At 47.7% G+C, this 17,320-nt stretch overlaps 1 protein-coding gene across 1 annotated transcript in view; it reads left to right on the top strand.

Moving 5' to 3' along the window:
* The window catches only part of Znf407 (zinc finger protein 407), a 416,446-nt gene extending 405,351 nt beyond the window's left edge, over window positions 1-11,095 (top strand). The window contains exon 9 of the mRNA XM_004654819.2: window positions 8,755-11,095. Coding sequence (XP_004654876.2) covers window positions 8,755-10,091 — 1,337 coding nt within the window. The 3' untranslated portion in view covers window positions 10,092-11,095. The remainder of the gene's footprint in view (window positions 1-8,754) is intronic.
* The last annotated feature ends 6,225 nt before the right edge of the window (window positions 11,096-17,320 follow it).

A 17,320-nucleotide genomic window follows, 5' to 3' on the forward strand; every position in this document is an offset into this window, starting at 1 on the left:
CAGAGCATTATTCACTTCAAGATGTGGAGAGGAAGCCTGCATTGTCTTAAGTGAGCATAAGCAGCTGCTGTCATTTGGCTCTGAGCAGATGTTAGACCTCCAAAAGCTTTGTGGATAATTAAAATACTAACAGTTAGTGTTTTGCCCCAGCTGTAGGTTCTGTTTACTGTAAATTTGATTTTAATGGTGCCTCTGTGCTCTTACTGAGAAGCGGTTTGCTTTTACCTCCACACAAAAGTGTCTGCAATGAAGACAAATGTCTGTTTCCTCTCATTTCCTCAGGAAAGATAGGAAGACACTATAATATGGAGGAGATAGGAACAAGACTACAGAAATGAGTATGATCTTCTCATAGGGTTTGCCAGGAAAACAAAAGAGAGACGAGCCAGATCTGCTCTGTAGCCCTTTGAAGTCAGCCTTGTCAGAGGCGTGCCCTCCACCGACATTGGCTGAGCTTCTTATTTACATAATTTTAAGGTATGTATAATGTGTACAACTTTTGAAAAATAGGCCTTGTCTCCTGATGTTGCGTTATCTGTATTGGGCGTTTATAAGCTGTCAAAGGACATTTAGGAAAAGGTCGTTGGGCTTCTTAATTTCCTGATTTCATGATGCAGGCTAGAATGTCTGCACTCGTTCGGTCCTGAAGTGAGATGGGTACACGGTGAGCATGTGGGGGCGTCCAGCTGCAAGTGCTTAAGGGTCTTTAGGAGGACTCCCCCACTGCAGGCCAATGCCCCCTTTCCTTCTGACTTCTAACTTCCCCTGTTCTCAGCTGTTGTCACTAGTATCAGTCCAGGTTGATGGTTTGTGGGAGCAGGTGAGCCTTGTTCCCTGGGAGGCTGCACAGGAGGTGATCCCCACACCACACCATGGCCAGTGCTCCCCTCAGAGCCTCCTGCGCGGTGGTCCCAGTGGGACTGCAGGCACCTGAGCACCCTGCTGGCAGATCAGACTGGTGTTTGCAAGAAATGCTCTTTCTAAGAACATGACAAGAGCAGAGCACTTCACAGTCTAACTTTAAAGGGCCATTTCATCACCATCTGAAACGTAATGACACCATTTCTGTCACACAAGTAGAGATTTCCAGAGTTATATAGTTGGCACATCATGATGTATCAATTGTGGCTCGCCAGCTGTAGCTCAGCAGAGAAACAGTTAACCACTGCCCTCCCCTCACCCCCAAGGCCTGTCAAGATAACCTTAAAGGACGCATTCTTACCTCACTGAGTGAGATTTGTGTGCATAACTCCCATTACTGCTAGATCTTCATGCATGAAAATGATAATATATACCTAAGGGCCTGATAGAATACAAAATTTCCTAGGGTGTGTGACTTCAAGGTAAAATATTGTCTTTTATTCTTTGTCACTCTTCAGTGCCCTTGAAAATACCGAGGCCCACAGAGACTCTTCTTGGTAAAGTTGGAAACCTGAACAAGTATGTATTTCCAACTTGAGAATCTTAGGATCCTTTTCAGGGGCCTCCTGTGGTTATCTTCACTACCTGTCTGTAGCACTGATAGGAATTAAGAGAGAGGATTTAGAGCCGGGCGTGGTGGCGCACACCTTTAATCCCAGCACTCGGGAGGCAGAGGTAGGAGGATTGCTGTGAGTTCAAGGCCACCCTGGGATAGAGTGAAACCCTACCTCGAAAAATTTTTTAAAAAGAGGATTTAGAACTTGTGGTGCGTAAATGTCTATCTAGGTTTGTCTATCCACCAAATTTTTCTTATAAAAATAACAAACAAAATTGTATAATTGAACTTACTTGAGAGTTTCTTAGAAAAGGTGTTACTTTTCAGTTAATTTTTCACAGGAAAATAATTTCTTCCATTTCTTTTTTTTCTTTTTTGTTCATTTTTATCTATTTATTTGAGAATGACAGAGAGAGAGGGAGAGAAAGAGACAGAGAGAGAATGGGCGTGCCAGGGCTTCCAGCCACTGCAAACGAACTCCAGACGCGTGCGCCCCCTTGTGCATCTGGCTAACATGGGTCCTGGGGAATTGAGCCTCAACTGGGGTCCTTAGGCTTCACAGGCAAGCGCTTAACAACTAAACCATCTCTCCAGCCCAATTTCTCCCATTTTTCCTTCATAAAGTGAGGCCATGTTTTTCACTGTAATTCTTTAGGACCTGTCTGCATTATATCTGGTTTATAAAGGATATTTGCCAAAAATGCCCATCAATTATTGCTTGATACATTTACCACAGGTATAAGCAAGCCCCTGTCAGCCCAGGGGTTACCTTGGTTTAGAGTGGTCCAGACAAGACTGCCCTGAGAAGAATCTCACTGCTACAGCTGTAGTGTTTAACAAGCATACTAGTGCCTATATGTAACCCTTGATTGTATCTCAACCTGTTTATTTCTGTGTTCGTGTGAATTACATTATCACTGACCAGAATGTGCTTTTCTAATCCTGAGGTAAGAGACCAGGAGGTATTGTACCTGTGCACTCAGAAGAGACGTTAGTTGTTGGGATACAAGGCAGAGAGGTTCCTCCCACTCCTTCCATTGTTATCTCAGACGCGTGCTTTTGCCTTGATGCCAGACCAGTCCCTATGCCACTGGACTACAGGAATTTGAGGGCACTCATTTACGTTCTGTGGTGTGGGAAGCTGCCCATAGGCAGAATCCCCTGTGGTACAGACTGGACAAGTGGGCACTGCTCAGAAAGCGCTTGCTTCTTGAAGCCAGCTTGGAGGGGGAACCCTACAAGATGCCAGAGGTTATTGCTGTCGGTGAAATGAATAAATTACAGAGCAATTATCGACATCGGTTTGACTGGCTAAACTATTGCTGACTGCTATTGTAAGAATAATATATTCCCTGCTTTGAAACTTCTAAAAGGTTATATTTCATTGAATTTTAATTTGTCATTTTTCCTGCTTTCACTTGAGAAACTTATAAGCTTTTGTGACATTAAAATATGGCTCTAATTTATTAGCATAATCTGTTAATATTGTTTCATTTTAATAGACATTAAGTATGATTTCTTAACATTCTTGTTAAAATTACATCTTAAAATTGAAGTCGAGAAAAATTATACATGGCTTAAGAATCACAATGTCATGTGTGTCCCAAATTTTTATATGAAAAGTATTATTTTTGGATCATTTGATACTAAAGGTGCTTTAATTATGACAATGAACCAACTCAGCATTTTCAGGCTTAGTGGCTCAACCAAAACATAAAACCTAAACCGCAGTATCTGCAACGTGTCCCAAGAATGTATAAATAAACGCTCAGCGCTGTTTCAGGAGCGGCTGAGGACTGTAAAGTTAACGCTGTCTCATGGCAGCAAGGCGGTTTACATAGGCATCAGCCCAGCTCGCAGGCTCCAGGCATCTCACCCCACGACATGTCTGTTTAATGCCATCTTTATCTGCTACGCGATGCATGAAATCAACTTTCAGTTTTAGAACTGCCAACAACCTTTGACCCCTTTGTGCAGATACAATGTGACCTTTCTATTGTCATCAGCTTTCATTCTCCTGAAAATTCTATGAATTTTTATTACAAGTTTTTTTTTTTTTTAACCAAGCTGAGGCTTCCACAAATGACTTGCCACAGATGAGATGAAGTTGTTGCAGTGGTGTTGGGTAAGTTTTACAGCCGCATGTGTGCTGTGAGGAGCCCAGCCCGTGTCCTACAATGTCATACACCAGTAACTGCTGAGCCCACTATTGGATAAATACATCATTTTATGGAACATTGATTGTTCTATAAACCCAATGGAGTATTATGCTCTATGATCAAACCATTTAGATTGTGTGTAGAGCACAGAAAATGCCATATTCAGGATGGTACTAAAAGTGCCATTTGTGTATTTTATGGATGTCATTACAGGGGAAACTTCTCTCTGTAGGCCCTGTTTACTGCAAAATTTTTTAGTCTGTAATGACATTTTTCATTCACAACGTATGCCTTCAAGAGAGGGGGCCCTTGTTTTATTTGTTTCATTCGAGTTTACTGCACAAATTCTGTACATTTTAATTAAATGTAAGCTTAACAAAAGCATAAGGTATTTATTCTGTGGGAAAAAAATGATGACAGTAACCGTAGAATAGCGCACACAAAGGAAGGAGTCAGGTGCTCAGCCTCCCGGCAGCTTCCCAGAAGCAGAGCAGAGGGGTCGCAGGCCGTGGCAGGGTTTGGGGGAGTGCCGTTCCCCACACCTTGCCCTCCCCCTCCTCCACACAGCGGCATCTTTTCTACCTCTGGGGCTCGTCACTTCCAGAAGGGGCTGTGCCTTCATTGCTGTGTTCTAGAGAAGCAAGGCCGATCCAAAATCACCTCCCTGAGAGCCACAGAGAAACCCTTGTTATTTCCATGGAGTTGTAAACTTTCAGCACATTGAGCCATGAGGCAGGGTGATATCTGTGTACTCAAGAAGCAGAGGAGCAATAAGTGGGGCTTCATGAGCAGGCCCGGGCAGCCTTCTCACCCCGTATGTGTCTTCCACCATGTGCTGCCCTGCGGGAAGCAGGTCCAGAGAAGACCACACGTAGGCACTCTGCCTTGCGTTATTATCACACCGAAATCTGGTAACGTCTTGTACAAATCTGAAGTGCAGCACAAATGTTGCATTGGGCATCCGTGCTCCGGTAGAGTCGCGCGCTTCGGAGGCTCCCGCAGCCCCTCGGTCCGCAGCCTGGTCCCGGGCCATTTACCACCATGCTGGTGAGCTCCAAGTCCACATCACTAGGACGAACTCAGAACCTACGTCCATGTGCCCAGTTAGTTCTTGCTCATAGCTCAGCTGGAGTTTAAGGTTACAGTAGAGATTCACACTCGTTTAAATGACACTTGAACTTCTGCGTGGCTCTACATGAATTCATTATGGTTGAAATGGAAGAGTCTTCAGTGAGTGAATCTTTTTCAATCTGATTGAGGCTGTTACATTTTATAGGCACAATTTTTCAAAGCAGTACTGACAGCACTCGAAGTATTAAATTGCTGAATCAAAAGCCGGACTTGCATCCACATTTATGAACTGGTGGACGAGAGGGGCTGCCGGCGGAGGTTAGGACGTTGGTGGCATCAGCTTCATCACAGCCCACCTAACAGTATTTATCCACCCCGTGCGTGTTAATGGTCTGGAAGTGGCAAATAAATTAAGCAAGTGTCCAGAGTGCATAACTATCAGCACTAGAAGGGAGTGAGAGATCTTCGTACCTGGTGAAGAGTGGGATTGCTTGAACTCGGGCAGGAGCCTTTCTTTTGGAGTCTGCCTAAGCATAGACTGTTGTTCTTTTTTTCTCGACTTCTGTTTTCTTTTGCTTTTTAGAGCAATGGCAGTGTGTTCTTTCTTGTGCAATTAATGAGGGGTTAATTTGAATACTACTTTCTGTTTTGTTCTTATACCCCACTTTTAGTATCTTTATTTACTTATTTGAGGGAGAGAGGGAAAGAACAAACAAGGAAAAAAGGAGGGAAGGAAGAAGCAGACAGCAGATGAGTATGGGCATGCAGGACCTCCTGCCGCTGCAGATGAATTCCAGATGCATGTGCCACTTTGTACATCTATGTGGGTACTGAGTAATTGAACCTCGGTTATCAGGCTTTGCAACCAAGGGCCTTTTAACCACTGAGCTGTCTCTCCAGCATTCTCCCCCCTTTTTCTTTGTTTGTTTTAGTAACTTCTGAATTAGACTACAAATGACCTTGAAGTTAAAATTAGAATGGACCAAGTATAAGGAGGCAAGTAGAATATTGAATCCTAAGGTTACAAGCAGGAGCTGGGGTGAAATTGTGCATCCCAGATGTTGTAGCTTGTGGTTGTTTGAATTAGTTGTCCCCCATAAACTCATGTGTTCTGAATCCTTGGTCCCCAGCTGATAGCAGTTTGGGAATTGGAGCCTTGCTGGAGGAGGTGTGTTGCTGGGAACAAGCTTATAGGTGTTAATACCCAGCTTCCCCTTGCCTGTGTTTAACTCACTCTCTTGCTTCTGTTTGCCACCTGTGTGGCAGAAGTGATGTCCACCCTCTGCTCATCCCATGTTCCCCCCTGCCATCATGGAACTTCCCCTCAAGTCTGTAAGCTAAAACAAACGTTTTCCTCTCACAAGCTGCTTTCAATAAGGTGCTTGGCCCCAGCAACAAGAAGGTAACTGCAACCAGGTTTGAGTGTAAATGCCCGGAAACAGACTTGTGTACTTTGAACACTTGATACCCAGCTTGTGGCACTGTTTGGGAAGGTTGTGGAACCTCTAGGAAGCAGACCCCCAGTGGAAAAAGTAGGACGCTGGGGTGAGGCCTTGATGTTGTATAGTCCTGCCCCGCTTCCTGTTCCCTCTGCTTCCTGACTGTTGGTGTGATGTGACCAGCAGCCTCTTGCCCCTGCTGTTAGTCCTTCACTACCATAATGGACTCTTCCCTGGAGCTGTGAGCCAAAATAAACCCTCCCTTAAGCTGCTTCTTGTCAGGTATTTGGTCACTACCACGAGAAAAGTAAAGAGTACACAAGACCCAAATGTGTTCATAAGTGTGAGCTTGCAGATGGAAGCTCATCATCTTGTCAGAAGCCTGACGACAGTGCCCGCTTGGACTGCACTCTTGCTGGGGGGATGAGTGAAAGTAAAGGTACATTTTGAGTAGAGAATTCTTTTAACGAGACACACAGACATTGTGAGCCTCCTATGGAAGGGTCGGATGACCTTAAGATATGGTCCCATCTCCCTGGCCCACCCCCTGCGCACCAGGCTGAACACTACTCCCTATCGCGGCATTCCATGCTCCCCGAAAGAGCACTTGGGAAGAGCTTCAGGAATAGAGCTAGTCTAGTTGACCCTCCCTCAGTCCTGTGTTGAACCAAGACTCTTGATTCCGTGACCATCCTGAGATCCAAACTAAAGAGCGTTACCCAAGAGGGATTAAAAGATCATAGCTAGCAGTTTGTGAATGATTTCAAATTCAGGACTACTGTCCTATAGTCCAAGAATGGGCTTGGATATGTCTTCTTCATAGATACATACATGCCATGCCTTAAATACAGGCCACTCACCCAAGGTGCTGTCCCCACTGAAAGGTCTTGGTTGGACTCTGGGTTCAGGATGAAGTTGGTGTTCAAACACAGCTTTAATTCAGTATGCCAGTATGATAATTAAAATATTGTTAAGGGGTGCTGATGATAAATAATCACCAGTTTTTCATCCTTTTCCCCTTTGGTAAGACTCAAGTCTCAAGTATACAGTTAAAATAAAAATGACCCATGAGCTGAAGTATAAAGTGGAATGGCTCAGACATGCACCTGTGGTGATGCATAAATGAGTACATACTGTGAAGAGATGGGGGAGACAGCTAGAAGAATTGGGGTTTACAGAAGAAGACAGGCTCTTGCTGTACTTAGTCATTCACATTGCATGAAAGCAGCTTACAGTTCTCACCTGTCATGTTCAGCTGATGTGAAGGTTGCGAGTGTGTCCCTGTGTGTGTCCCCACCGAGGGCCTCTCACGTCCAGCCTCCTTGTCCTCTCCTGTGCTGCTGCCTAGGATGGTCTCGGCGCCATCTCCTACGGCAAAGCAGAGTGGGCCTGCAGAGACCCCTCACCTGCCTTCTGTGGCAGGCAGCTCACCACGGGGGATGGCCCTCAGCCCCAGATCAGGCAGGACGTGGAATAGCTACGGGAATGAAGCCTACACCTGCTTGTGTTGGACTCTCATGACCCCATTCCCGTTCCCATTCCCCTTTACTGTCTTCTCCTTGTCCCACAGCCATCACCCCATGTTCCCTTTGCAGTGTCTAGAGGACCTCGTGTGGGGCTTTCTAGAGTCAGTGTTCTCACCCAGAGGAATTCAGGGCTGGTAAAGGTAAACTTACATTTCACAGTGCCCACTGTTACATTTCCTGTTCTTGTGCTAAAGGCATTTAACAGGTCTCTTCTTTCCACGCCTGGCTTGGCACAGGGTGTGTCAGGACTTGAGTAGCCTAACCTTGGATCCACTGTTGAATCTGAGCTCATGCACATTACCACACAGAGAATGCCTGGGCCCGTGCATGTCAGCTCTAGGTTGGCTCTGGTCTCTACTTCCTTCAAGACTGGTCCCAGTGTTGGCAGGTCCTTCCTGAGACTGTGGCCTCTTGTCTCTCTTGTTACCTGGCATATTGTATCAGAGCCTCTCAGCAGACACTCCTTGTTGAACAAGATGGGCAAGCCAGAGCCTGGACTCCCAGAGCCTGCCTTTCATGCCTACCATGGGAGAGACCTAGCAGAGTGTTGGGCACAGTGCTCAGCCCACAGGGGCTCGCTGAAACCACAGCAGGCACTGTTCACTGGGGCCGGTGCCTGGCACAGAGGACACCATCAGTACGTGCTGCTGCGCCGAGCTTGTGTGGCTGTGTTGGTGGCAGCTTGCTTCTTGAATTTAATCTGCAAGGCTTTTCTTCTCTTTGCTCCTTAAAGAAATACACCCCACATAGTATTTGAGCATTTAGGTTCAGAGGTCCCACTTTGGGGCAGATCAGCGTGACTGAAGGAGTTGAGCATGCTCCTTCCCAGGAGCCCAGGAACCCAGCATCCCTGGTGAAAGTCAGGTGTACACAGGTGTCCCACAAGTGTGGGAGAAGGCACAGCATCCATGAGCTGCAGCAGGGCATGCTCTGGAACACGTGCCACACCCCTGAAGGTCCACTTCTAGCACTGAGCTCCTCAGCCCACTGCAGTGGGGCACGGTGGCATTGCCAAGACTCCAGAGCTGCCTTGCAGCTTCAGAGTCCTGTTCTCAGGTTCTAACTCCTCCCTGTCTCCACAGGCATCGTCTCCAAGTCCTACGAGTGCCGTCTGAAGGGACAAGGAGCCACCTTCGTGGAGACAGACAGTCCGTTCACAGCAGCCACCCTGGCAGAGGACTCACCTGTCAAGGAGAAGTCCCTGGGGAGCAGCGGCAGGCAGGCGCCGCCCCCCGAGCAGGTCCAGCAGGTCATCATCATCCAGGGCTACGACGGGGAGTTCGCTCTGGACGCCTCTGTGGAGGAGACTGCTGCGGCCACGCTGCACACCCTGGCCATGGCTGGCCAGGTGGCCAGGGTGGTTCACATCACAGAGCACGGGCAGGTCATCACCGCGAGTCAGAATGGGGCACATATGGGCAGCATGGTGCCCGGGCCCATCCTCCCCGAGCAGCTGGCAGACGGAGCCACGCAAGTGGTTGTCATGGGGAGCTCCGTGGAAGATCACGGCGTGGGTGTGGATAAATCCCCAAGCCCAGGTGGCACTGTGATACAGCAGGTGACCAGGCAGGAGATTCTCAGTCTCTCTGAGCCTGGAGCCCCTCCCTCTGATACCACCTCAGCCTTAGATGCTCTGCTGTGTGCCGTGACTGAGTTGGGAGAGGCGGAGGACCGGGCTGGGCATGAGGAGAAGGGCAGGCCCAGCCACAGGGACATGCTGATCCAGCTGCCCAGCCAAGAGGCATCCCAAGCCGCGGTCGACCCTGAGGGCCCAGAGGTTCAGACGTTCCAAGAAGATCAGGAGAGTCCCACAGCCATGGAAGTGCTAACCCAAGTTGTCCGGCCCTCAACTATCATCACGTCTCAGGAGCGAGCCCAGGTGGCCTTCAAGAAGATGGTCCAGGGAGTCCTTCAGTTCGCTGTGTGTGACACAGCCGCTGCCAGCCAGCTGATGAAGGATGGTGTCACCCAGGTCATCGTGAATGAGGAGGGCGCTGTCCACATGGTGGCTGGGGAGGGCCAGTTCATCATGCAGGAGACTGAGGCCCACGGCCTGAGGGTGCCTGCCGAGCATGTGGACCTGGTAGAATCGGAAGGGGAGATCTCGCAGATCATCGTGACAGAGGAACTGGTCCAAGCCATGGTCCGGGAGTCCAGTGGCAGCTTCCCCGAGGGGGCCACTCACTACATTGTGACAGAACTGCCCCCGGGGGTCCAGGAGGACGCTGGCATGTACTCCCACACTGTGATAGAGACGGCTGCCTCTCCAGAGATCCTGCAGGCTGGGGCTGCCCTCAGCACAGAGGCTGTGCACACGAACGGCACAGAACAGTTGACAAGTATGGTCATCTACACCCAGGACGGCACTCCGGCAGCCACAGTGATTCAGAGCCAAAGAGAAGGCAGTGAGCTCCAGTAGGCCTCCGTGCAGGGCGCAGGGCGCAGGGCAGTGTGCGGAGATCTCACTTGGGCCAGAGGCTCCTGAGCCCGGCTTGTAAACCTTCCTGGCATTGACCTCAGCCGAGTGCTGAACACGCCCTTCCAGTGGGGGCAACTTATATCAGCTGCCAAGTAGGCACCCAAGGATGGCTCAGAGCCAGCCCACACATACGGTGCCCAGCACAGTGGAAAGAGGGAAGGGCAGGGAGAGTCCTGGTCCATCACTGGGCCCTTGGCTCACGGCCTTGCCCCGACCCACCATTGCGCTGAGAAGCGGTTTTCCCTAGGTTTTTTCCCACACAAATTTCCTGGTTTAGTCATCAAAAGAGGGGCCCCCTGATGGGAAGTCAGCAGTGGCTCCACTGGCCTCAGACCATCTGCTGAAAGTCGCAGCTAAGATGGTCACTTGAAGCAGTGTACCTGTTCTTCTTTAGTATTAGCATTATTGTTACCATTTTAATTTAGGATGATGGCGTCCCTGTTACCACATTTCAATACAAACGTTCTCTCTTCAAACATGGTAGGTGTGTCCACTGCTGTGGTCACAGCCTAAGAAGTCTTTTCCTGTGGGTAAGAAGAGCCTTGAAGTTCATGTTCAACTAAGATACATCTTGAGTAAGACAGCTGACGCTTCTCATCTTAAATTCATACCACTCTGGAAAATATCATTCATGTCAATATTTTGATTTTTATAACAAATGTTTATATGCATATCATTTTTTCAGGGTTTACTTGTGAGTCTCTGTGAAAAGCTGGCATTAAAGATGAACCAACAGAAAGCCCGCCCTGCTGCCCATGCCTCAGCCAGCACTGTCTGTTTTGCTATAGAGCCACCACAACTGTTGGATGCAAGTTTATGTTCCAGTCATTTGTTTCTTGAAACCATTGCTCGTATTTTTTCAAAATTGTAAACTAATCCTCCTCCCCCAAAGGCGAAGTTGTTTTTGTTGTTTTCTTTGAAATAAAATTATAACATTAAAGTAAGGATGGCATGTGCTCTGGGTGGTCAGCTAGTGGGCAGCTGTGGCCACGCCTGCCAGGGCAGCTTTATTTCTCTGTTCCACCCACTTCTAGATCTTACTGGCACCACCTGTGAGCCCGATGCTGTCTCACAAATGTTTGGCAAGTGGCCCAGGCACATTCTGGCGACGATAGCATCCTATCGTGGTTACTGTCTTGAAACTGTGAAGCAGACAGGAAAGAAAAAGGAAGCCAGTCTCCTCTTTGTGTAGGCCTGAGGCTCCAGGGGGGAGCACCCACAGGAGATGAACCGGTTGGCTCTTCCCGGCTTCCTCTTTGCCTTGAGTTCTGTCCATTCTAGGGCCATTTCCCTATACACAGCCACCCTTCCAAACAAAACAAAAAGACAGAACTTCAGATTTGACATCGAGGTTCATAATTAGCTGAGTGTGACTAGCTCATGTTTCCTAAAAATGGCAGGACTCCTCAGCTCCTCTTAAACGTTGTCTTTGGCAAACAGTGACAGGATCCACTCCCATCTGTTATCAGGATAGAGGTGACCTTTACAAAGTGATGGCCCTCTCCAGGCTGCTCATACATGTTACAAAAGGAGGGGGTGTTTTTCAGTGGAAGTGTTTCCTCTTGATCACTGGTGCTGGCGGCAGCCCGTGGTCCTGAGGCTTGATGCTAATTCCTGCCCATGCTAGCCCTGTACGGCTAACCTTTCCGCTGCAGTCCGGGGTGTTGACACTGACATGCTACAGTTTACCGTTTGTGATTTATTTAGGATAAATATGTCTCAGGTGGCATTTAATCCTTCATAAAACCACTGTAGCCTGCAGTGTCAAACCAGCAATCACGTTGTATGCACAATGAAAAGAGCAGGCCTTTGCATAAAAAAAAAAATGTACAGAGGTGTTCCTAGGCTAAGAAGGATTGCAGAGGCTTCACCAAGCAATTGTATCCTGTAATTACCTATAGAGCTAGGTTAATGTTACCTCTCTTTTCTCTCTCATTACACAACTATTGGAATGTGAGTGAGTTTAAGAAGCACATACACAAATGTGTGCCTCAGAATAATGAGGCATGGCAGGCCTGGCGAGCAAGGGACATTCATTGCAACATGGATTGTCTGTAAAGTTGTGGCGAGCTTACAGTTCTCCTTAAGGGTTTTACCAGAGGCTATGCAGACCAGTGAAATACTTACTTATGAATTGTAATCTCAAAGGACCATGTTTAGAGCAAGCTGGAGTCAGTTGAATGAGCTAACTCGGAGGACATGCAAGGAACACTGATTTTCCAAGTCAGCATAGAGACTTGGTTTACATGTCAACAGGGTCAGAGTTGGGCAGGGCTTGTTGACGGTGGAGAGCCCCAAAGTAAAATGGCCATTCATTTCTAGACAAAGGACATTTTAGTTAGCTGTACGACATTGCCTTAGTGCAATGACCTCAGTTCTCCCTGTAGATTTGCAGGTGTGGAAGGGAGGATGCTTGCTGCTAACTGTCCCCACGACACGGCAAACCAACCAGCCCATACCACTCATGTAGAGAACTGGGCTTTTCCGACTCTGTTTCTTTTAAAGGACCAAATCAATGTGCTCATTTCATCAGTATAGCTCTGGGAACCCCCTGATTCCAAATCGTCTGTAAAACCAGAGCTGAGGGTTAGTGACAATGTGAAACGTGCTACTCAAGGTACTTGCAATAAGAGACCTCAAAATAGACCTAGACCCAATTCTGGGGGAAAAAACAGTGGGAATTTATAAATAAGGGGAAAGTTGGGGCTAGTTAGTCTCTAGTGGGTGGAAAATTACTAAGAGGAAATGGGACCCTGGCTAAGCTGACCTAACCACATTCCCACTGAAGTCAATGTGAGCAAATACTATCTAGGAGCAGAATTGGGGGATGAGGAACCCAGTTAGATTGCTGGGGCATCGGGTACTCACTGTGGGGACTCTGGCCGTGCTGACTCAACAGGGTTCTTCCTAAAAGGCTGAGAAGATAGTTCAGGTGGCAAAGTGCTTGCCTTGCAACCCTGTCCTCAGGACCAGAGCGCCAACCCTAGAATTTGCATCCTTAATTATTCCAGTACTGGGGAGGTGGAGACAGGCGCGTCCCTGGGGCTGGCTAGCTAGCCAGTCCATCCTAACTGATGAGCTCCAGACCAATGAAAAGACCCTGTTGCCCCCCCCCCAAAAAAAAGTATGGACCCACACCCAAAGTTGTCCTCAGACCTCCACATGTCCACATACACACATATGTACCTATACACACATGGAAACCCACACACAGAGGAATACACACATGCGTTATTAAAAAAAGAGCTGGAGAGATGGCTTAGAGGTTAAGGCTCTTGCTTGCGAAGCCCATGGACTGGGGTTTGATTCCCCAGGACACACATAAGCCAGATGCACAAGGTGGCACATGTGTCTGGAGTTTGTTTGCAGTGGCATGCCCATTTCTCCCCCACCCCCTCTCTCCAATAAGTAAAAAATAAAAATAAAAACAATAAATAAAAGCTTTTAACATAGGTCCCCATGTGGGTCTAGGAGATGGGTCACAGTAAAGTTTGGTCAAGCCAAGAAACTATCAAAGTCCTAGAAGATGGAAAGTGGAGCCTTAGTGCGTCTTTTCCTCCAGCTTGTAGAATGTAGCCGGGACTCCCAGAAGGCCCAGGCCGCCCCACCCAGCATTCCTCTCTGAGAAGACCTGCTCTCCACTAACCCAGCCTCCGGGAGATCCTACACATGACATTTCTAGTTCCTAGTCCAGTTCTCTCTCTGGTGTTTTTGTTTGTTTGTTTTTGTTTTTTTGAGGTAGGGTCTCGCTCTAGTCCGGGCTGACCTGGAATTCACTGTGTAGTCTCAGGGTGGCCTCGAACTCATGGCGATCCTCCTACCTCTGCCTCCCAAATGCTGGGATTAAAGGTGTGCACCACCACACTCTAGTCCCCAGTTCTTTCACACTTGCTTTCTGATAGCATACACAGAGGACTGAGGAATGCACCTAAAATTCTAACCTGGAATTGGTCCTACTTAGAGAATCAGGGAGCAGAAAGGTGATTCATTCAGCCAGCAGAAGCAAGAGCTGCGCCCTGTCACTTCTCTTACCGTTTAATATTAGCCCATAATTTAAGAGAGCGCACAGCTCACTTAAGCAGCGTCCTCCTGTTCCGTCATGTTGGAGAATACAATTCGTTTTCTACTCCTCTAGGGTGATATCATTTTGCATGGAGAAAAAAGTTAGTCCGGTTGGCAGTTATACGTTTCGGAAGCACCTTCTAATCAGGGATTGGTGATTCATGATTAGTTTCAGCGGGCGATCCGTCTGACATGGAAGGGAAAAAATTAGCAGCTGTCACCGCGTGATGAGTTAATTTCCTGATGGGCTTGACACTGAAAAGCCATTTGGAGACATGGCAGTGGTTGGTGAGAAAACCTGGCACCGTTTTATAACAAGATAAAGAAAGGACAGAGGAAGCATGGGCGGGAGGCCCATCGATCTGGGGGTGGGGCAGGTTGGGTGTCTGTCCCCAGGGCTCCATGTGAGGACTGTGGTGCTCACTTTCCTGACCATGGCTCCAATGGGCAGGCTGAGCTGCACCCTCAAGTACTGGGGTCCATCACTGTCTCTTCAGCTTCCTCCCCATGTAGGAGATTCAGACTGACCTGGTGCCTGACGTTCTCACAGAAAAGCAGAGTGTGATGTTCCTCAGATTATTCCCTGAGCCATTTTCTTAATTGGAGCTCAGAATTTTAGTCATGGATATATCTTTTGTATAAGATCATCATAAGCAGTGTGTAAACTCTGCAAGGGTAGGTGAGGGCAACTGCAGGGACACATACGTGAGGACTGGCACTCAACCCCGTCCCACCCAACTCTTCTCCCAGGACAGCACGTCAGCCCATCAAGGAGGAGCAAGCGATCTCTTCATGTGCTAAGGTAGGGTCAGAGAGGCAAGGGTGTAATAGACCCGCCTTTGGCTGGATCCAAGCTAGGTTTCCCAGTCCTTTCTGGGAAGCGGTCCTCAGGGAAAGCTTGCTGGGAGCAGAGTTCGTGGCCTGGGAACACTGATGTTTACCAACTTGAGAAAACAGTGCTGTGTTGTGACCCAGAGGGAGACCTCCCTGACTCTGGTCTTTCTTGAACTCGGGGCCTGTGAGAAACTGCAGTGAGCGCTCCTAGGGGTTGTACATCCGGGAAAGACACTTCAAGTCAAGACCTTCCTCCTCCCACAATTGACTCCCCAGGATTTCTTCCCTTCATTGGGACTGATGGCTGTGCTCAAGGAACTTTGTCCAGAGCCAAAGGGAGGTTAGTGTCTTATGTATCAGGCATGGTCACAAAAACCCATTACCAGAGCTAAATAAATCCATCTAAATCTCTCTAGCAGAGAACCATTTACTTCCTCCGTGGTCTGCATTTGCAATACCTTTTCATAAATTCTTTTAAAATGACCTAATTTCAACATGGTTCTCAACATCATAAAAAGAGAATTTATAAGCAGGATAAACATGAACACATGGGTCGTTCCTCAGTGGTCAGCACCGTATCCTCACTTCTCTCCTGTTTCTCATGCTGCTCTTCAGATAACATCTGAAGTGGAGGAATGAAAGCCAACAGAGTCAAGGCTTTATTTTCAATTTACAAACTAGGTTCAAGGTTGAGATGAGCTACTGCAAGGCTTCTCTAAGCCACGTGTGCCCAGCCAGTGGCCATCGCACTCCTGCGTATAGTCAGGACATCCTTGGTATCTGAGGGTCTCTTGGCCACCTCCTTCTCCAGAGCCTCAGTAAGTGCTCACAGTGGCTGGCCACAGTCCACCAGGAGGAAACACTGCCCCTTGCTTGATCCCAGCTCACCTCCCTGTTGTGTGGCTTCTGGAGAGAGATATTTTAACATCAGAGGTTCCATATATGGTTCATTAAAGGATGTGATTTTTCCAAGCTGGAGAGGTGGCTCTGCAGTTACAGCACTTGCCTGCAAAGCCTAATGACCTGGGTTCAACTTCTCAGTACCCACATAAAGCCAGATGCACAATGTGGTGCATGCATCTGGAGTTCATCTGCAGCAGCTAAAGGCCCTGACACACCTATTTTCTCCCTCTCTCTCTCTCCTGCAAATAAACAAAAATATTTTTAAACAGGCTGGCTGGAGAGATTGCTCAGTGGTTAAGGCACTTGCCTGCAAAACCTAGTGAACAGAGTTTAATTCCCCAGAACCTACATCAAGCCAGATGCACAAAGTGACGTCTGGACTACGTTTACAGCAGCTTGAGGCCCTGGTGCACCCATTCTCTCTGTCTCCTATCTCTCTCTACTTGCAATTAAATAAATAATTAAAAAATAAATAAATAAATAAATAAAAATATTTTTTAAAATGGTCAGGAGTGGTGGCATATGCCTTTAATCTCAGCACTCAAGAGGCAGAGGTAGGAGGATCACCATGAGTTTAAGGCCACCCTGAAACTACATAGTGAATCCCAGGTCACTCAGGGCTGGAGTGAGACCCTAAGGGAAGAAGAAAGAAAGAGAGAGAAAGAAAAGAAAAAAATGGAGAAAGAAAAGAAAAAGGATGTGGTTTTCCTAATCCACATCTAAGAACTGAGTCTCTTCTAGTGATGGTGGAGGACAGCTTCTCATCCATGGAAATGTCCAGGGGTTGGGCTGTGGGCTCTGGCGACCACACCAGTGCAGTTCCCACACGTGCGCCTCCTGGGAGCTGGCTCTCCACCAAGCTGTTCCAAGGGCTGCCTTGTAGGCTAAGCTCTGTGCTTGGCCATCTTGGTGCCTCACCAGCACTATGCTCTCAACAAGCCGTCTCAAAGGAACGGGTAAGTACGTGACATGAATCCTCCATTCTCTCTCAGTTCTTCATTTCATCTTCCTATTCCCCCTCCCCTCCTGCTAGGTAGGATCTCACTGTAGCCTAGGCTGACCTGGAATTGACTCGGTAGTCCCAGGCTGGCTTTGAACTCACAGTGATCCTCCTACTTCTGCCTCCTGAGTGCTGGTAGTAAAGGTGTGTACACCATATCCAACTTTATCCTTTTAATCTATCCTTCAAAAAAAATTTAAAATATTTTATTTTTTTAAATTTTTTGTTCATTTTTATTTATTTATTTGAGAGAGAAAGAGGAAGGGAGAGAGAGAGAGAGAATGGGCACGCCAGGGCCACCAGCCACTGCAAACAAACTCCAGACGCGTGCGCCCCCTTGTGCATCTGGCTAACGTGGGTCCTGGGGAAT

This window comes from Jaculus jaculus, chromosome 15 (assembly GCF_020740685.1).
Source record: "Jaculus jaculus isolate mJacJac1 chromosome 15, mJacJac1.mat.Y.cur, whole genome shotgun sequence".
Taxonomy (NCBI): Eukaryota; Metazoa; Chordata; class Mammalia; order Rodentia; family Dipodidae; genus Jaculus; species Jaculus jaculus.